This window comes from Dicentrarchus labrax, unplaced genomic scaffold (genome assembly GCF_905237075.1).
Source record: "Dicentrarchus labrax unplaced genomic scaffold, dlabrax2021, whole genome shotgun sequence".
NCBI lineage: Eukaryota > Metazoa > Chordata > Actinopteri > Moronidae > Dicentrarchus > Dicentrarchus labrax.
The window spans coordinates 5,558,950-5,580,407 of NW_026136720.1; the positions used below are offsets into that span (position 1 = coordinate 5,558,950).

The 21,458-nt window shown below is 40.4% G+C and overlaps 1 protein-coding gene across 1 annotated transcript in view; it reads right to left on the reverse strand.

Annotated features, from left to right (window-relative positions):
* The window catches only part of tmtc2b (transmembrane O-mannosyltransferase targeting cadherins 2b), a 92,123-nt gene that overhangs the window by 14,522 nt on the left and 56,143 nt on the right, over positions 1–21,458 (reverse strand). The window contains exons 3-9 of the mRNA XM_051381498.1: positions 15,937–16,783; positions 13,674–13,788; positions 13,072–13,157; positions 11,111–11,295; positions 9,549–9,627; positions 6,526–6,647; positions 80–161 (exon numbers count right to left, since the gene is read on the reverse strand). Of these exons, the coding sequence (XP_051237458.1) occupies positions 80–161; positions 6,526–6,647; positions 9,549–9,627; positions 11,111–11,295; positions 13,072–13,157; positions 13,674–13,788; positions 15,937–16,783 (1,516 nt within the window). The remainder of the gene's footprint in view (positions 1–79; positions 162–6,525; positions 6,648–9,548; positions 9,628–11,110; positions 11,296–13,071; positions 13,158–13,673; positions 13,789–15,936; positions 16,784–21,458) is intronic.

Sequence of the window (21,458 nt, forward strand, 5' to 3'; positions counted from 1 at the left end):
TTATTTGAGGATGTAAGAATGAAGTCAGGATATGTCAAATTGAAAGTTAAACAAAAACATTTTATAAATCTATACTTACCATAATGCATGTAACAGTTTCCCTTTGTGGGATCGAGTTGGATGGCCTTCAGGAAGTACCTCTCCGCTTCTGTTTTCTGCCCCTGAGGGAGACAGATTAAACACAGTGTCATTATTGTTTCAACTGCTTCTTAAAACTGCTCATTATAAAAACTCCACACTCAGCTCAAGGGCCAAAATACCTTTGTGTATACCTAATGTCCCTCTCCAAACCGCAGACCTACTTTAACAATAAATCTTAATAAATAGACATGAAACACATGGACCACGAGTGTTATTCTTTCAAGCTCATGTGTCGTCCTGTCAAAGTACACATTGTCATGCTTGGCACGGCGGACCAGACAGGGCAAAGGCTCATTCATTACACACTTTTATCTGTACAAATAACACTTCCAGAGCATAACCACAGATTGCCGGTGTGTGTGGCCTGACCACTGTGAAGCAAGACAGAGAGCATTGGATGGGAATGGAGCATGAGGGTGGAAAAGAGAGGAGAGGAAAGAGACAGAAAGAGAGAGAAACAGTGAACTTGATCATTTATATGTATACATTTTAATAGGCTCTTTAGGTTCACATATGCATGCACAGGTGCTTGGAGCACACACTGAGGTATTAATCTGTGTGTGCAGTGTTGTTCTAGCCTTTAGAGTGATTAAATAATCCATACTGGGAGGGTGAGCAAAGCATGATGAGGGAAAGCGTCACTGAAGCCCTGTGGACCACAAGAGCTCCCTCAGGTCCTTTAGACTGTGACACGTAACCAATCACAGCTCAAATAGAACAGAGCAGCTGGCCAGTAGAAGTGCCAGCTGGGACTTTGACACATCCCTGCTCTCAGTTGGGCACCAGATGCCATCTGATCAACAATTAACAATGTGTACTCATCTATAAAAGTTGATGTTTTAGCATTAACAATGCAGAGTGTGCTTCATTAAAAGGTAATGCATTTGCATGATTAATAATATAATGTTAATTTGGAGTCTATAAAGGTTTGAGGTAAAATGCCAAAGCATCAGAAAAGATGAAGTAGGATTAAATAAAGATTGCATAAGCCAGAAAAAACAATATATGGTATGAAGTCAGTGTGAAACACAGCACATTACAAATCAGTATAGTGTCACAATAATGACTGTATACTTAGTCAAGCATATACATTTTCAGAGAGCTGCAGAATCAATAAATACATAATTTTCTAATGTAAATATCTGAATGGGGTTTTTCTTGATGCTGTGGAAAATCATGCCTGTGCTAAGTATATGTTTAATAGACTTGATGGTGTCCAAGTAGTGATCACAGTTCCAGTCTGAAAAGCATAATCTCTGTGTATTTTTATACTCGTATTCACAGATGTAGGAATGTGTATGTTTGAGGGCCAGCTGGTTTTATAATAACAGACGCCTACGTTTGTTAAACCTCAGAATTAAGCTTTCACACTCTGAAATGAGTTGCAGTTGTGAGTGGATGGAAGACTTGGATTATGACATGTATTAGCATATTAATGGATCCCATGCCCAGTCAGGCAGTTAGGAGCTAGGACCTCAAAACAGTAACAAGTTGCTCATTTCTTACTACTCTTCTTAAAAGAAATGTTATTACAGTTCTTATTAATCCCTAGAGAGGCAATTTGTTACACTACTTGTTAGTTACTTCACTGTTGAATGCCCTTAAACTGGCAACTGCATTCTCTTTCATCTTCAGATTTCTGGATTATAACTCATTTGGCTCACCTGTATGTCTGAATAATCATGAAACCCACCCAGCACTTATTTTTCTCTGCCTACTCAAAATCATGGCAGTGCTTCCAACTTAATATAAGTACTACCCCCCCCACACTTATTATCTAAGGTATGACTAACCCTATTTAGGACAGGGAGAGAAATGATTATGTTTATTTCAACATTTTTTGGTTCAGGAAAGGTTTGTCCTAAAGCTGTGCTACCCAGTCTTTGCTTTAGATCAGGTTTGGTATTATTGTCAAATGGAATGTATCAGAATTTTCCCTCTTTCGCTCTCTGACTGTGCAAATCTTGTGCATCCATATGTGTTGTTGCAACATTGCCTAGAAGAGGTGTAAAGAGTACAGCCAATGTGTTACACATGCCTGGCAAATCACAGCAACAGTCAGTAATGCAAAGATAAAACGAAGAAAGCATATAGGCTCAGGATCTTGGATTGGCTCTCAAAGTTGGCAGTACCCATCAGGTTCAATTAGGTCAGGGCTTGAAGATGTGGGTAAACTTCGGGTCTCAGGTTAAGGCCTGTGGAGAACTCTAGTGTGTGCAAACATAGCCATGCTAGCAGCTCTGTGAACTGTAATTAGGGACAGAAGTACTTTGAGCTAAATGCTAATGTTGGCAGGCTATTGTTAACAATGACAATACTGCATCATGATGCATCTTAATTTACTAACTGGCACTAAACACAAAGTACAGCTCAGGCTGGAGTTTTGCCAGTATTTGGTTGTACACCAAAGTATTTGCGATTTTTAGATAAAAATACTTTATAAAGGCAGCCATTTGGCATTCATGCTGACAAGTCTTGATAATGTGGACTAACAAGATTTATTCCCTGGGAAGGGATCGACAAAGTAAATATTCCTCAAACAATTGTCAGACTTACAGAATGGAAATGCATCTTTAGTTGTCTGTTTGCAGGCCAGAATTTTTCTTTCTGAAGTGGAACTTATATACTGGAAAAAATATGAACTTCTCTATGTGACATGAGTGCTAAAGGAAGTTGAACTGACAAAGATGAGGATCAGTGAAAACCACAGCCAGGTAGCTTGCTGTCACACCATTTCCACATTTCCTGACATGACAACGCTCCGTCTTTGTTGAAATGAACACCTTGAGGCCACTAGCTTCAGGAGGACTGATACAGGAAGACAATAACAAACTGCCAACCACCCTTCAAACCAAATGCTACTATTAAATATATCCACTTTTCATTCTAGTCAGCTGGATACAATATCCTCCCTTTTGTCACACACATGCTGAGCTTATTGGTGCGTGACTCACACATTTAATTCTCCTGATAACACCAGATAAACTGCAGATGTAGCTCTGGCTCTGTGGACGCCGAGGTGATTATGAATGAAGCCTGCATCGTATTAGCTAAGGAAATGACAAGTAGATGACTGAATTCCAATAAAACAAGCATCAAGGCGGCTGTGTCCATCTCTGTGCAGAGAGCCCCGAAACACATCCTGAACCCCCGGGGTGGCAGCAGAGGTGTGGAGGGGTCAGCGCAGCGGGAAGGTGACACTGATCTGTGTGATTAAATCTACTTTCCTCCGCTTTACTTTCCTCCCCTCATCCACAAATCACAGAAACTCTTTACTCTCTGCGCCTCAGCTACCAGCTCATGCTCCACCGTCCTCCTCTCACCCTGCTCTGACCCTGCTGTCAAAGCCTTATCTTGCAGTCTCTCCACCTCTCCCGCAGGGATCTGAACCTCAAAACCCCTGACAGTATCCGAAGCTTCTTCATCACTCACACTGTTGCTACAGGGATTGCCGAGGCAGGGGATGAAAGAAGCGGGGGCTGGTGGGCAGGTCAACTTACTGCACTGGTTTTGATCATCTTTAAATGCTGTTGTCATCAGGCACAGAGGCCATAGCCACAGTGGCAAAATGGCACCCATTTCTAACTTCTAAATCTTTCTAACTTTTTCTCATGGATAAAAAGGGACCAATCTTGTCCAAACAACTAAGTTCCCTTCTCTGATGGCATTATTTGCACTCACAGGATCAAGGGGGTTCAAAACCCCTCTACCATCCATCATAGTCACAGATCTACAGAGATTCATCCCTGCAGGTTTGAGCTCTACTTTCCTCCAAAATCAATAACACTTTCTTAAATAAAATGAGTTTTTCTTCACGGCCCACTGAATTCTTCCCTGAGTCCACTTGACCAAGTCTTAACACTCTCCTCTAAAGAATTGTGTTAGATGGTCCTCGCTGACAGAATTTGGATTCAGATCCTTTTTGATGTCCAGTGGCTTTTGTACGGAGAGGAATTCATGTCAGCTTAACAAGCAACTTTTATCCATGGTGTCAGTTAAACTATTCTTTAAGCTGACCATCTATCTGACTACAGACGGAGAAATCAATCTAGAATGATGCTGGAGCTCAATTTAATTCAGACACACAATGATCGACAACTGTAAGACTGCTTCACAGAGGATGCATTAACACAATGTTCAGATTAAAGGAACATTTCACTTTTTATTACAGAGAATTCGATGAGATTGATATCATATCTCTATGGTAAATATGAAGCTACCATTAGCAACGTATTAGCCTAGCTTTTCACAAAGACTGGGAAGAGGAGGAAACAGCTAGCCTGGCTCTGTCCAAAGGTAACAAAATCTGTCTTCCAGCAACTCTGAAACTCACTAAAACCGCAATATGTCACAACATGACACTTCAGTTTTTGTACAGATTAAATAACCCAGATTCAACTAGTCATTTGGGCAAGCTAGCTGTTTCCAAGTACTAAGCAGCTGTCGGTGGTGGCTCCATATCGACGAACTGATATAAGAGAGGTATTAATCATCTCATCTAACTCTTTTCAAGAAAGTGAAACTATTCCTTTAAGGTCCTAAGGTAAAGTGGTGGTATAAAAACTAACAAAAAATGATACTTTATTTTTAGGTAAAATTTTTCCATACGTATCAGTTGTAAAACATACAAACTTATAATTTTAGAAAGACTATAAATGAAAAGGACTTGAAAAAGACTCCATGAAGGAAATGAAAAGGGACAGGGCTGGGAAGACTCTAGCTTTTCTGTGGAAATCCAGATCTCACCGCTCCAGGCTTTTGAACACATTTACTTCCTTTCATTAGGGCCCAGACTGTGGGAGAGAGGGGTGTCAGCTGAAGGCTCCCACCCTTCTTTTGACATTCTGAGCAACTCTTCTTCTAACTTGTTTATTTCTCTTCTGGCAGTCATTTTCAGCTCTAACTGCTCCTCTTGGTCAGCTCTACTCAAAATATGCCTATCTCGCTGCGATCTGTAACGGATGGCTGTATGACCCAACCTCATGACCACCTCCTCGTAAACTCAGGGACTCCATAAAATGCTTCTGCCCCTGCCCCCTCTCCACATAGACAGCATTCTCTTTGGTTATTGAGACACAGGTCAGCTGCGTGACCCTGAGAAGATATTATCTCTGCCGTCCTGGAAAATGCTGGGCAAATGTAATAGATTTTGCTCAGAGATTTCAATTCTCTATTTTGCAGAGAAAGATAAATGCCTGATATTTATTTCACTTGTGATTCAAAGCTGCAAATACAGCTTCTTTTAAGACCTAGCAAAAAGTTACACAGACCAAAAAAAGGGCAGCAAGGACAACATTTTTAATCAAGAATTCCTATTCCCATAAGAGACAGGAGCATCTTGAGAAGCACAACGTGACCACCTTCTCTCGTTGCTCAATCTCTTTCAATCTTTTGCCTTTCTCTCACCCACACACTATTGATTAACTGTAGAGACTTCAGGACAACATTACGACCATCAGTAAAGAACTGGAGAGAACTGATGAAAAGCCAGCAGAGATGAAAGAGAGTGTAGTAAAAAGGAAAGTGCAAAAAAACTGTGAGAGTACATGTAGAGAATGAGAACTGGTTCAGACAAGCAAGAATGTGAGATCAGACGTGTTGAAGTCAGCAAGGCAGACTTCAGACCAGAAATTCACCGGTTTGATACAGTGGACTGGCAGAAATATCTGTGAATGGGAATTGATTGATTAACATTAAGACACATCCACTAGAGAATGAAGCTGAATTTATAGTCAACTCAAAGGAGTAGGCTTTGATTTATATTATAGCGTTGAGTTTCACATGTGGATAACACTGCAATGGTAGACATGCACTGTATTGTACACGATTAAGCCATATCAGCTTTTAGATGTATGCCCTACAGTAACTGTGTTTACATTGTTTCATTTACTTTGTGATACAGAGCGTAAACACACATTATTTTCACATGTCGTGTTACTGAATAGAAGACAAACACAGCTTAATCACTGTTCATTAGAGCGAAGATCGAGGTGAGCAGAAGGTCTGCAAGCAACAGCTTTGTAGGATGTTTGTTACTGAAAAGGAAATTACTACTGAGAGTCTTTCTTTGACTTTTTTCTCCACCAGCACCTGAAACCTGTAGGTGAAAACACAAGCAGCTAATAACAGTTCTTCTTGCATGCCCCATGTGGAAGGCCTATCTCTGTAGCTACATTTTTTAGGAGATGCACGTCAACTATATTGCAGCCTGTTGCGTAATCTTGAAACCTACACCTGTAGCAAACGGTATGATGTAGCCCCTTAGCACAGAAGTATAAATCTAACTTAGGACAGTTTTGTTTCTTATAAATTCAACGGTTATATTAGTAAAAGAAAGAATTTCTTTGCCTTAAAACATAGAAGACACACAAAATGAAGTCTTACTGTCATAGCCAGGAGTTTGCCATAAGTGAGGTGTGCAGGGATGTGGTCTGGCTTGGCTCGCAGGGACTCTCTGTACCAGTGTTCAGCTTCAGTCAGCTTGTTCAGTCTTATGTAGGCCTCTCCTGTGGGAGCAAAATGCGGGTCAAGTCAGGGGTCAAGTTGTCAGAGGTTAAGACATCTCACATCTTCCCTTTGTTCGACTGTGGGTTTCCATGACAGTGACACCAGACCTCAGTCCAGTGGGGCACGAAATTCCGGCCTCAAACCCCATGTTTGATATTTTTCTTTGTCTGGCACTGAACTAAGAGAATGCAGATGTTCATTCTGCAGAAACAATTAATGACAAACAATTGAACCTACTTTCGATGTCTTTCACAGCAGACCTGATACCCAGTAAGTAATGAACATTTAAATAATTATAGTTATTTTTATTTCTTAAAAACTGAAATAAGCTGATTTAAGAGTGAGGCTTAAAAAAAACAGGAGAATAGAGTCTATTACTCACTCCCGCACTCTCCCTGATCTGTCAGACATCATCTGATACCTCCCCCACCACCAGATCTGACTCTCTGCCTGCAAACACCTGAAAAAACAATAACCCCTTTTTCGTAGCCATCCAATAACACTTGTATTATTGCAAGAATTTGACAACATTGGATGGTAATTGGACACAACACAGTTAAAATCAACATTAGGGGAAGAGACTGAATGTATCCCAGTTGTTAAAATTCCACTAGAACTTTGTAACTTGGTTTATATTTCAAATGAGCGGACAATTTGTTTAGGCTGGAGAGGACCGAAACTTTAAATCTGTGGGGATTAGGACTAATCACTTCCCTCATCGGAAAATGTGATAAGCAACAGGTGTCACATGCGTAATCACAACACATGGGCCTTTTTAATGATTTGAAAACACACTTTCTCCTTTTACTGTGAGCGATAATGCTATGTAATGATACCTTTTAAGACAGAAACATGTAAAAGACATAAAATTTAGGGCGTAACTTCCTTTTGTTGTGGAAAAAATTGAAGCTCTAGACTAAGACCTTTCCCCCTAGATGTAAAGTAATACATGAGCATATATTTTTAAGTTGAAATCCATCAGTACAGCCTTTTTTTTTCAGATTTAAGTGTTGGATATCTATGATATTGTAGCTACATAATCAAAAATGCCCTTGTCAACAGCTCACATCAAACAGAGCAAAAGACTGGATTGAAGAATATTGCAAATCTGACAGTCCCATGGCCAGCCTGTCTATTTTTCATTCCTCGCTGAGATTTATACTATTTGACAAGTGCAAGAATGAGAGCACAGCATGTTTTTTTTTTTTTTTTTAAAGGAATGGTGAATAACTTTAGTTTAATAAATCATCAATATGTTTGATAGACATGATTCTATGGATTTTAGAGATTTACCACCAACCCAAGGCACTGAACTATTAAAAAAAAAAATGATGTACATGTCTGCTTTGACATAACCCTGTCATTTGTTGACGGGTTTAAAAGCAAGCCAAAACACTTGGTCTGGCTCTCCTGGCAGCAGACCTCTGTATGAGATTAGCACAAACATCGACGTGCAATTAGAAGTGACATCGAAAACCAGCTCCACGGAGTGGAACATTCCTCGGCCCATTGGAGAGTGTTGGAGCTGGACCAGCAGGGTGCAGATTACCACCCAGGTCTCCCTATGATGAAAGCTTCTGCTCTCTGGCGTCTGACAAACAGCATGAGAGCTGCACAGTGACTGAAACTGGAAATACATATGAGCAGGTGTGCCAAATGTGCAAATCAGTTCAACGAGGAAACAACGCTAAGCTGCAGAAATCACAGATCTCTGGCTCACTGCCTCCATTACAGACGCAGCGCTGCTCCTTAACGGTTACTGGAGCTTTCATCAACATTTTGACATAATCTCAGCTGGTCTGTCAAATTGCATTTTGCCAACACATAAGTGAACCTGTGGCACTACCAAGTCTGGATTACACACGTCCCAGGCTTGATGTGTGTGTGTGTGTAAGTTGCTGCATGTATATGAGAGAGAAAGAAAGCAGGAGGGAGAACAAAAAGCAAAGAATCAGCTATAATGAGCATGAAAGCAGCTGTTCTACAGCTGTAATCAAACACACTGGCTTGTTCTTGCAGTGAAATGCAAATCAACTCTTAACATGATATTCTAAACCTTACTACTGTCTGGTCAAAACACTGTTTAACAGCAAAAATTACATGTTTCAAACAAGGAGTTCAGAGATATAAATTGATATAAATGGTTGTTTGCTTGATGTTGACAATCTACTTTATTATAACACTCCTTAAAGGTTTTTGCACTGCATCTAAGCCCTGGTTTAACCTAAACTCTAGGCTACAGAAGGCTAGAGTAAGCTTAACCTACTTTTCATCTTCATATTTATTAAGCAAGGGCTTACGGTAAGCCCCAGGTTTGGGATTCACAACTGGAAATCTAAACCCGTGGTTAACAGCTTCTGAATTCTTACAGCACTAGCGATATGACAGATGTTTGACCTCCTCTTTTCTGAACATGAAAATATTTAATCATTAACGGAAATCTACAATCACAAACAGCAATCAATCTATTGATTTAGTTCCAACCTCAACTCACACGGGTGATTTTAGCCTTTGTTTTTGTAACAAATTCCAAAAAGTCTGGGATATCTTTGCTCCACAGTGGATGTTAGCGATCCCTGGGCATTTAAAGCTGCAAGTGCAAAACAGCACATGGGGCTGTAAACAGTGGTCTTACTTGCAATTAGTAATCTCTAATCCTGACTGAAAGTTTGGTTCAGTTTCAGTTTGGATGTGGCTGGTCCAGAAGAAACACAAAAGTTATTCATTTTAAGAGACCCAGAACAACAAAGTAAAACAAAAAATCATGATGTAAAGCACCCAATTGCTCCAAAATACTCCAGAAATCACCCTTAACTCTCAGTTCCGCTGTCTGTTATTTTTCCTGCGCCTAAAAACAACGGATTTTATGCTTTAGGTCTTGTAACAAAAACAGTTCTTACCCATCATGTTGTAGAGGCTCTGTGGTGCAAATTGTCTTGGCATTTTCTGTATTGCTTCTTTAAACACTGTGAGGGCCTCCTGTGAATGAAACAAATAAAAAAAAGAAGGTGGGGGATGTTTGCATAAGAGAGCGGAGAGACCCCGCCAGAGAAACTGGCGGTGGAGTAACTAGTCATTCCTCCCCTGCAGCCGGGGCCCTGACATTGTGAATACACAGCGTGGAATTGGGGGTCGCTGGGAGGCTGGTTTATACAGAGTCTATCCAGAAAGGGTCTATCCTCAGTGTCACGGCTGTTAGGACGACTAGAGCAGTGTCACATATTGACTCTGGTATGTATAGAGTGGAGGTAAAGCGATTCACCTCAGAGTCCCTCAGAGTTTAAATGGTAGAAGGAGCTGAAACTACTTTATTGCTGAAGGAAATGTTGTGGTTAGAGGTCGGAGGAAGTGGGACTGCTCTCTTTCTCAGGCATGCCAACAATTTATAAAAGCCTTTATTGAATCTGCAGTACCACTGCTTCAGTCCTGATTGAATCAGCAGCATCAGTGCTTGTGTACAATATAAATGTGCAGCATTGGAAAACGAGTTACTTTAGCCAGCAATGTAGGTCTTTAGGGGCATGAAAGAGAGCAAATTTGTTAGAAACAGCCTGAAGATTATCTGCAAAAAACACTGTGTCCCCTATGACACAGGCAATTTTGGAACATGTCCATGTAAAACTGCGCATTTTCTCAGTGTCCCCCAAAGGCTCCTTAGGCAACTGCCTGCATTTTATCTCAATTCACTATGGCTTTACATTTTCCAGCATGGCCTGTATGTAAAGTAGCACTCTGTAAACTCTCATGTTAGTAATGGGGCTGTTTGTGAGACAGTTTTCAGATATTTTGCAAAATACATACATATAAGCCAAAATACACTCAGTAGCAATTGTTGAAAGAAAAGTGTAAATTCAACTCTGTGTTTGATATTGAGGTCACAGTTAGAGGTGTTGTTGTACTGGACTACTACTTCCTACATGAGGAGGGATGAATATTAGAAACATCTCTGAATACAATGCAGTTCATTGCAACACCATCACTAACTAGGACATATGGCAGAACAGTCGTATTGGACTGCATTAGACTGTACAGGTGTACCTAACGTGGCCACTTACAGTATTGTAGATGCATTTGAACTACAGGAAATGCAGTCAAGGTATTTTACATTTCATATTTTGATGGGCAAAATATATTATAAAGATAAAAACAACAGTATTTTGATCTCTATGTGGTGCATTTTATGGATTTGTTATTCTTTATTGTGGCAAGTGTTCTATGGGTAATATTATTGACAAATAACATATTGGCTTTCACATTTACCAGCGTTGAATAAATAATAAATAAATGAGTTATTCTAGCTCTACAACAATGAGGCAATGAACTTAAATCAAGTCCCATCAACAGTACCACGGAGTTATGAGAATTTAATGCTAATGTTCCAGGTGCTGAAATACATACATGTATCTGTAAGGATTTTTAAAATCAGAATGTGAAATACATTTCTGCAGTTATAGGTCGTTACCTCCTGATGTCCTTGTTCATGGAGCAGTTTGCCCAGGTTGTACAAGCAGCTGGTGACTGAGCTCTTGTGGGCGTGGGGGTCCTTCAGGTTTTCATCTGGGATATCAGCACAGGTCAGGAAGGTGCGCTTGGACTCATCTAGGCGACCCTGATTCATCAGGATGATACCTGTGTTCAAGTAGGCCGCTGATGGGAAAACAAAACAGAGATTAATGTTAGTTCAGGCAGAGCACCTACATTGAGCATGCATTGGCAGATTGGTAACAGCTGTTTCCTTCATGCTTAAGAATCTGGCAGGTGTACAGTGCGGCCAATACAACCTGACTCTTCTCAACAGTATTCATGCCAACACCGTTTATGACTGCAGCTTCCTCCACCATCCAAACCTCCTCCTTATTCAGTTTTCTTTATTTAACTAAGATTGTATCTTCCTGTATGTGTTTATTAAGGGACTCATTGTTGTTGCTTGGATTCTTTGACAGCTCCCTCAAAGAAAAGAGCCTTTTCTGCTAATTCTATGTGGATAACCATTTTCCCTAAATGGTTAATTCCTTTACAAGTGTCTCTCCCTGACCTGCAGCCACGGAGATGAAAAGATTAGTATTGGCCATTTAAAGTATCTTTGAGGTGGAAGAATAAACCACTGTTGATCGAATTCATGCTTTATTGTACCTTTGACCTTGGTATGCTGCCTTTGGGACACTTTGGACCCCTGCTAAACTTTTCCACCAGCGGTCAAAGACAACATCTAATGTTCCACATGCAGCCAGAGAGTAATTAGTCTCCATGGACCTGCCTCTCCAAACAACTCCCTATCAAGTCGGGCTGTTTGAATAAATTAACTTGACACGGCAGATCAATCTGGAAGGCTCTTCTACAAGGTGTTGACATATAATCAAATAAAAGGGGCGTGGCTGTGAATCACACAGCCTTTTCTTACAACAAAACAAATTATCTTCTTCCTCTCCTGCCTTTGGTGTCAGTTATCTCAAAAGCTCACATTATTTTATTCCACATCCTTACACCGCACAGCCTTATCAGTCCTATGGTATTGCATTCTTGGGTCAATATGTAGACTTTTCTCCATCGCATGGATCTAAACTGAAAGTGGAACAGATAAGACAAACCACAGAGAGACAGAAGCAGGTTTTTTTTTTCAAATTTCCAATTTCATCAGCCTTCTAAACTGATGACTGCGACAGAAATCAATAGCATTTTAGCACAGAGCAGAATAGCCCTGCATATAAATAAAACAATACTACAGTTTGCACTAGTTAGCTCCCAATTAGGCAGTGAGTAATGATGCGACCTTGAAAAAAGCTTGAACTGTCACATTCTAATTCTTCCTTCAACATGTCTGCCGCTTAAGGTAATTAATTAACCTTGTTATCAGCTATAACAGATTGAATAATTGCACACTGAATGAAAATTTTCTAGTCTAACCGGGATCTTGATTAGGTCTTTAATTAATCCGGGGGTAGAAAGGAAGAGACGTTTAAGATTCTCTGTTTATCTGTCATTGACTGATGCCTAGAACAATGGGGAGCTAATTTAGTGCATGATCAGGTAAGATTGTGAGCCATTTGTGCTCATCAGGAAGATTGTGGTGAATTCTCATGGGAAGGAGAAGAAGAGTGATGAGCAATGGGGAGGAAAAGACACACTAAACTGAGAGAAAGAAATAGTATTTGAATGTAGGAGTGACAAAATAAAATGAGTTTCATGCCCTGAATTTGTGATAAATTACATCATACAGTTGCTTGATCTGTTGACATGACTTGGCTTTGAATACCAGTCAGACAGCTGTGTTGAATGTTGAATCCATTTGTATACCCACTGCCCTTTGCCACCTATTCCTCTTCCTTCACAAAAACGCAGCCTGTGCTCACTGTTGCCTGGACACAGCACAGCCCCAACCACAAGAGCTGGAGATTGTCAATAAAAAAGAAGAGCTGTACTTACAAGCCAGAGTTGGCCGGCTCCCAATGGCCAGCTTATAGTAGTGGAGTGCCTCTGAGAACTTGTTGCTCTCCTGTAGCAGCAAACCCCTGGACCAGACAAAAGGAAAGATGGTACAGTCACTTGAGAGCTTAAAGAAACTCAAAAGAGGAGATGTTTAAAGTAAAGGCCTCTGTTAGGATTAGACAAGAACACAAGCAGCTGATTAAACTAAAGAGGAAGATTTAGATCCTAGCAAACCGCAGACATTTGAGCATACTGAGTTTTGCCTGTGGATGTTTTTTGCCCCCCCAGGCTCAAACAGCATCATTTATAACCCTGTCAGACAGATAGCACTCTAGAGAATACAAGACTACACGGCCCTTCCTCTGAGAGAACAGCTCTGATCAATAGACACATGCATGTAAAAGGAGAACTCATCCATTTGTTTGCACACACTCCTCATTGAAACAGCAATGAGCCACTAAAATCAAGTACAAAAGCCTTACAGCCACACTTTGACATTAACAAATACTAAACGAAATCAAAGGCAAATTAACTCGAGCATTAAGAATAAGAAAATATATAAAAAGTTATAACACAAAAATGACAAAACACAAACTCACAGGTTATACAGCATGTCAGCCATGTTGCTGCGGTAATAAAGGGCATTCCTGTACGCCTGTTCAGCCTCCTCCATCTTGCCCTGGCTCTTCAGGACATTTCCAAGGTTGCCCCATGCTGACAGGTTACAAAAGAAAAGGTTAATCGAACAGGATATAAGAGAAAATCTGTGGCAACCTTCTTTAATACAGCTTTTTCAGAATCATAAAAGGCTCTGAGATTAAAGCAGCAGGAGAGGACATTTCAGTGGTGAGTAATGATTTTCTTTTGTTATTCACAGCCACTTACTGACGTGGGTTCAGTGTTTTTTAACCTCTGAAGAGAATATTGTTCTATTGCTGCTGGCATACCAAGACATGGATAAAGAGAGCTGAGACGCCAGGGGAGGTTGGTGCCAAAACCACCAGTCATTCCTGTGACAGTGTGAATGAAAAGAAGACCACCACAGTGCTATTGCACAGCTAACGGCATTAGTGTTGAATGGCAGAGTGCAGTAAGCGACAGGTGAAATAAGGTCGCTAAGAGCTTTTGTAGATTTTGTACAGAGACTGCGGAGTGTGAAAATAAATGATGGAACAAAAAGAAAATAATTGGATGTAAAAAAGTGGCCAATGCCGATTGTACCAAGGCTAAGTCCGTACCGCTGCGGCCATTGCTGTGTGTCATCCCGTCTGTCTTTCCCCCTTTTCATGTCACCATCCATTAAAGGCAATAACCCCCCCCGCCCCATAAATAAATAAATAGTGCATTTATGGTGTTGTGTATCAATGCACGAGTGTAACACTGTGTAAAGATTTCTTCTTGCATCTCCACAAGTCATATTGAATGGAAAGATAAAGTGCTGGCTCATGCTGCTTTTGTTGTGTTTAAAGTGCTAAAATATGCAGTGTGCCTTTAAGCAATGTATTTAAAGTGTTTAGTTGTTGAAAATCATAACAACTACAGAATCCCAGAAGAATATTCAGTATAAACAGCAGAAAAACAACCTAAAGCTTCCATCATTCAACTGTGCATCCACAAAGCACAAATTCATTTATGTTTCTTTCACAAGAAAGAGCTGCTTTGTGCATCCTCAAATTTCACAGTTCAAATGAACCATTGACTGAGTCTGTGTTTGAGGTTGTGTTCTGTTCAAATCTCATATTAGCTATAATGAATGTGAGTCGGGGACACTGCTGCTGCTCTGTTCGGCTGATGGCCTGCCAAAACAAACAGCTGTCATGCCTCAGCTCTGCTGCAGAATCTGAAAGGGAAATTAGCTAACACAACATGTCCTGCTGTTGCCTTGCGAGTACCCTGCCTTGCTTCCCTCCTCAGCAGCTCTAAGAACTTTGCTTTGGATAGGAATCTGTGTCTGATGACCTTGAATGTGAAGGCTACTGAATATTTTATCTGCTGTTAAAGGTGCCAATCCGAGACGGGTGATGGTGCCCTTCCAAGTGAGACAGGGCTTCTAGTGTCATTAAACAGACTGCATGCTGGGTATAAGAAGATGTGTGATAAAGAGATACAAGTCTGTTGTATTCTTTGGAAGAACAGTAAAAAAAATTAATAATTAAGAATAAATTTAGCCTTGAGTGGGTACAACTCACACCAGTCTCATTCTGCTTCTGGGACACTGAGTTCAACTAGTGAGCAACTGTATATTCTGGGGTAAGGCTTAGTGATGAAGAGAAGACATTGTGAAGCAGCTTTACTTTGAATTATTCAGGGAAGCGGGAGACAGACAGCACACATTATCACATTCAATACCTTGTCTAAAAGCTTGCTCACTGTTCAGACAACCAAATATAATTGGTAAAAGGTTTTTGTGTGAATGTGTATGAAAGGGCAAAAACATGTGTATGTACATATCAAGGGGTGAGGGGTGTAAGTGACATTTTGGGCAAAAAATAGTTAAATATCAAATGAAAGCTCTTGATAAGCTGTTTCTACTGGCAAGGTTAATTCTAAACCACTCCAGAGTTATCAATCAAAAATCAAAAGACCTAAAACTGAACACCCTGAACTATTTGGGGCTAAAACTGTATTTAAAGATTGAAAGAAAAGATGTTTTGCCAATTAAAGTCAGAATATTGTTCATTGAATTTTAACATTAAAGACTAATTTAATACACAGCGTCAAAAAGTATGGTCGCTTTTTTTTCTTTTTTTCCTATTAAGTTGGTTGAATGTCACTTCCACCTCTCTGGTTCTCACCCCTCGATATATTAGGGCACTTAAACTGCATGCATGCTGATTCAAATGAATCCGAATTGAGCCATACCTTTAGCAGGATTGACATAAATCCCTGACTTGTAGAGCATCTCCTCATTCTGCCAGTCCCGGTTCCTCAAAACAGTTTTGACACCAAAAAGCAGAACCAGGGCAGCGCTGAAGTACACCAACATAGCCCTGGAGGACCTGCGCTGCAGACGGACATACAGAGACCTCATCCCCACTGCAACCAGCAAGCAAAAGCCCATGCTGGGGATGTACAGTACTCTCTCTGCTATCACAAACCCCACATAGAAAAACAGATTTGTGGCAGGGAGGAAAGGGATAGCCAACAAGCCAAGAGAGAACACCACAACATTTTCAGAGGTGGGCAGAGGAGTCCTGCTCTCATAATGCTTTTTGGTGCCATTTTGTGCACTAGTAATGTGAGTGTCTGTGTGGGAATTGTTCATGTGTTCATGATTGTTATATTGGTAACTGTGCCCATTACTGTTTCCATTTCTGCCATTGGTGTAATGATGCGCTTTGCCATTGGTGTCTTTGCCCTTAGCTGTCTGGTGCATCCACAGGCTGAACCAAGCAAGCAAGAGCAATCCAAGGTAGAAGGCAACTGTATGAAAGTTCCTCCAATCAGCGACGTTCCTGATCAACGGCAGGGCGTCCATTGACCAATCAAAGCTGAGTGTATCTGGGCAAAGGAGAAGCCAAAAGTTGACGGCAGGCAGGTAGAAAAAGGTGAGCATCCTGGTGAGGAGCGATGGTGAGTCGGCTGCCGGGTTGTCGGAGTTGGAGAAGTTCGGAGGTTTGTTACCCATCCAGTAGAAGCGGCAGGCCAACAGGACGGCTCCCCAGGCTGCCAGCAAAAATACATTCAGCAGCAGGTGGACGTTCTTTCTCTGTAAGACAAAGAAAACACAGAAACAGGGATCAAACCCTCAATCCCCTGAAAAGAAAAGGAACGATGGCTGGAGAAAATATACTGCACAAATGAGAGCATCAAGCCAAACCTAGTTTTCCGGATGGTTGTAATATTTATGACTCTTGGACCTTTAAGTTTACTCTGACCCAGGCTATGGATTGGAAATTGATCAGAGGTATGCCTGATCTTACATCACTTCAAGTCTTAAGAATGAAATGGCTAATACATGGCCATGACAGTACAGCTGCTTATAATGCCATCTGGAACAAAATGAGGACAATTTAGAAACTGTTCAAAAGAGTAGCTTTTATATGTGTTTCATCAAAAAGTTTTGTTTTGGCTGAAGTGATCTTTTTGAAAACTTGTGAAGCAAGAACAAATCAGTTCAGTGCCATCTTTCCCTTTGTCTTACTGACTTTTTTAAACCATTTTTCAAACTGACCAAGCAGAAAGAAATGGTACACTAACTTATTAAAGCCAGATGAATCACACTGAGTCAGTTCATTTATTGTTTATAAATGAAGGTGACCTATATCATAAATGTTCTTTTCATACATGACTTTCTCCTCCATGGCCTCAACAGACATATCAAAACAAACATAACTATATGAACTTCATTCATCATATTACAGACTTAATATTAAACACTTGCTATGTGGAAACACTTATGAAATATTTATAGTGTGTTTGGTTGTTTAATACTTTGTTGGCAGAGAACTGAAAAATGACTGGACATATTTCCCTGTAAGCATGTTCCAATGTTAAGACCAAATGACCTTTGTTATTGTGTAGATCTTTTTCTAAATTCAGCAGCTGGAGCATGCACAGATATGCCCACTTGTGTCCTGCAGTATTACCTTGTACTTTGGCACAAAAATGAGAACGAATTCAGTACTACCGGATGCAAAAAAACAGATTATCAATACATGAACTATGCACCAGTGGCTTCTTCCATTAGTCTGAGCAGTCTAAATCTAAATCTCTAGGGCATCATAGTCCTAGATGTAATCCTCTTCATTATTTAAACTCAAACCCAAGGCAACACAGTCTTACCTCACATTACCTTTATTTCAGTGGATGTGATCTTTCTCCATCTCCACAGGCACAAACATGCCTCATCTGTAATCATAAACTTCATACCAGCACTGCTTTGGGGGTGTAATATTGATTTCCTCGCCTGTCCATTGTCATTTACAGTTTGTATCTGTGAAGAGAGGCTTCAGTAACCTCTGGGGACATCTGACTGCAGGCGTAAAGCTTTGTTCTGTGCGTGTGATCACTAATGCAAAGAGCTGCAGCCCAACACCCTCAAAGGTAATGAGCCTAGAAACACAGGAGTCAACACCATGACAACAACATGAAACTGATCTGCTAACTAATTACAATATTTGCTATGGTGCAGTAGAAGGAACGCCTTACAACACAATGCAACTGAATGCAAGAATCAGCATATATCATACTCTTATACTCTTCCGTAGAGCACCAGTGTGGCCGATGTACAACACCGTGGAGCTGAATATTGGTATACAATATTCAGCAGTATACAATATATTGGTATACAATATTCAGAGCAGTTTTTTAAATATAACAACTTTCATGAGGTCAGCTCTGTTATTTGGGGGAGACCTGACAACAACCTGTAGTGCTTCAGTATTTCATGAGGATATGCCACTGCTGAAGAAGGTATTCAGTGGTTGTCAACAAAAGGTCATCGTGTCAATCCACATCACCATTTCTCATTAGTTTGAGAAACTGCCAAAGGTGTTATTCACAGCTCCCGATGAATTCCAGGGGAAGACAGGACAATTAGTAAGATTTTTTTATCATAAGAATATATAGATGGCTAGAATTGTGAGAAATATTTTCAGATATAAATAACACAAAATATCAGTAGTATAAAGTCAAGGTACCGTGCAGGGACCTAATGGATCAGACATTTCAAGCAGTCAGCCATAATGAACCTGCTTTCCAACTGGAAACCCACTGTGACAACGAATACTCTAACAGAAAAACAAAAGACCACAGCTAGGCAACTGAATACAAAACACTGTAGTCTATGCCAAACAATCACAATTATCTCAATGTTATTAAAAATAAATAAAAAAGGAAAAGTACTAACATCTGTCGATATATAGAGATACAACTAAAATCGTGCAAAGTTCCCAAAACGGGACCAAAGTGGGGTTTTGTCATGAGAAATTTTTATGCAAGTGACTGAAAGTTTGCCAGTTCAAGTAAAAGGCTAAGACAGAAAGCACGAGTCGTGAGGCAAAGAATTATGTTCAAATGGTCTAGTAAAACAAGAAGTAAATAAGGCCCCTTTCCTGTCAAACAAAGGTTAATACCATGCCTATGCATCATTTTAATAAGCCCTTAAGCGACACACAGGAATGCAGCATCCTGCTGATTGTGGGATTCACCACTCAGGCGTGTTAAAAACAAAAACAAACACAACCAGAACAACTAGATAAAATGGATCGTTTTATACAGGTTAAAAGAATAGTTCAAAATTTGGGAACACACATTGTTCCCATTCTTGCTGAGAGCTGTGAGCATCCAGTTTGTTTCAATTATCAAAAAAATTTGTTTAAAAAAATCTGGCTTATAACCCCCCTTGTAAAACCAGAAAATAAACAAGCTCTAATGCTAAGGTAAGCTAACAAAAAATGTCATCATCTTGAATTGTCTTCTCCCTCATTAGATGTATAGTTAAAATGGTACTCTCTGAGCTCTAAAACCTACTTTAGCAAACCCCAATCTGACAAGTCTAATAATACAACATTCCAAACAAACAACAACAATTGTTTGGCCATAGGTGCACAAATGTAAAACATGTTTCTCAAATATGCTGTATAGAAAAGTAGCAACTTCCAGTATGAGAAAAATATTACACTGATGTAACTACCCAAAAATATCAATGCCATTTAAAATCACAGGTCCTTCAAAAGTATTACTCCCTCCTATAGCCCAAACTAAAAATGTCATCTGAACTTCATATGAACTCTTGGAATGGATGGATGGAGATCATCCTCTTCAAATCTCACACACCAGGTTTCAATGTGCACTTTGAGTCAATCCCTAAAGTCACTGGAGCGGAGAAACAGAGGTCCTGTAGCCACTTTTTAATCAAAGCAGGTGAGCAGAAACTCTACAAAGAGATGAAGTGGACTGAAGTGGTCCATGAGGCCCAGGGGCTGTACTTTGTGCAGACTTTGCCAGAAAGACTTGCAGAGCAGTGTTAATACATCTCAATCACTGCTTCAGGGAGACCCAGCTTGGATTTACAAGGCTCTTCTGCAGGCTCTCAAGCTGCCTTTCTGGCCCAAGCACAAGCTTATGAGACACCACCTGAAAAGTTAACTTGGAGCACTCTTTCAGAGAGACTGGAAGAAAAGGTTCCTCTATTTTTGGAGTGAACAGGTCATCCAAAATTGGGTGTTATATGGACAGGGCACTGTGCCAGGTTCCCAACCAGACAACACCCAGATCTGCTCTGAGCTAGTTTCTTTGCTGTTTATGGCTGATTTGTTGCAGTACCTTTGATTCTGAAAAGCAGCTTTCCTCCTGCTGTGATGAGACCACCATCCGTAGGGCAACGAGTTGGCATGTCTGTTTCACGGTTTTGTGTATACAACTCTGGAGGCCTGAAAGTCCTGATGCTGACCACTCCCATACATGCTCATACCTGGCTCTGTGACAAACAGATATGTCATCCTGACTCTTCCCAGACGCAGCATATACTCAGACACTATCTTAACCACAGCCATATGTCAATGCTGAGGACTGAGGCGGTGTTTCATTTACATTCTTGTGCTGCACTTGCACATTGAGATTTCCCTTTTTCTACACAGAATAAAGTCTCTGGGCAGCATTGGGAATATAAAACAATCCTTTGATTGCACTTCAGCACACATTTGTAACCCCACTGCTCCTCCTCTTGGCCTACTTTGCCAACTGCTCTGACTTTCTAAGGAAAATAAATGTTAAGGCAAAGAAGTATATAGGCAACAAGAAAACAGGAAGTGCTCTAGAGATGTTCTGGAGGACACATTACTGGGGGGACAACATGAACCCCAAGTCTATTATCTCTTGAATAAACAAACATATGCATCCTCCCTAATATGCCGGCGGTTAATGTGTCTACCATTCAAAAGCATAAGTTCAATTACCAGCCGGGCAACGGCTCCCTGGGTGCTGTAGCTCCATTATGCAGGAAAACCAAGGCATTCCAGCTTTGTGTCTTTTGTCTATAATCCAGTTTAGTTTGAAATAAGTGGTTTAGCACAACCCCGTAGGAGGCATGAGGGCAGAGTTTTTTTTTCTTCGCTTTTGTGTTTCAGGCGCAATCAGTTCAGAATTGAAACAATTTAGCCTTTATAAGGCAAGCGTGTGAATAAAATATCCTTGGAGATGAAATGCAAAACAGGCCAATTACTGAATCTCTATTTGTGCCTGGCCTGTCTTTTTTTCCCCTCTACACTTTGATTAGGTTGAATTGACTGAGAAGAAAACTCAATCTAAATAGTTTTTTTTTTTTAAAAAAAACATCCGCTAGAGTGTTGTGAAAGAAGTGCTGTGGCAAAATAAAGTAGAAAGAGCTCAGAGAGAAATTGAATTAATTAGTTTGGAGAAAGTACTCCATTCTCTGGGTA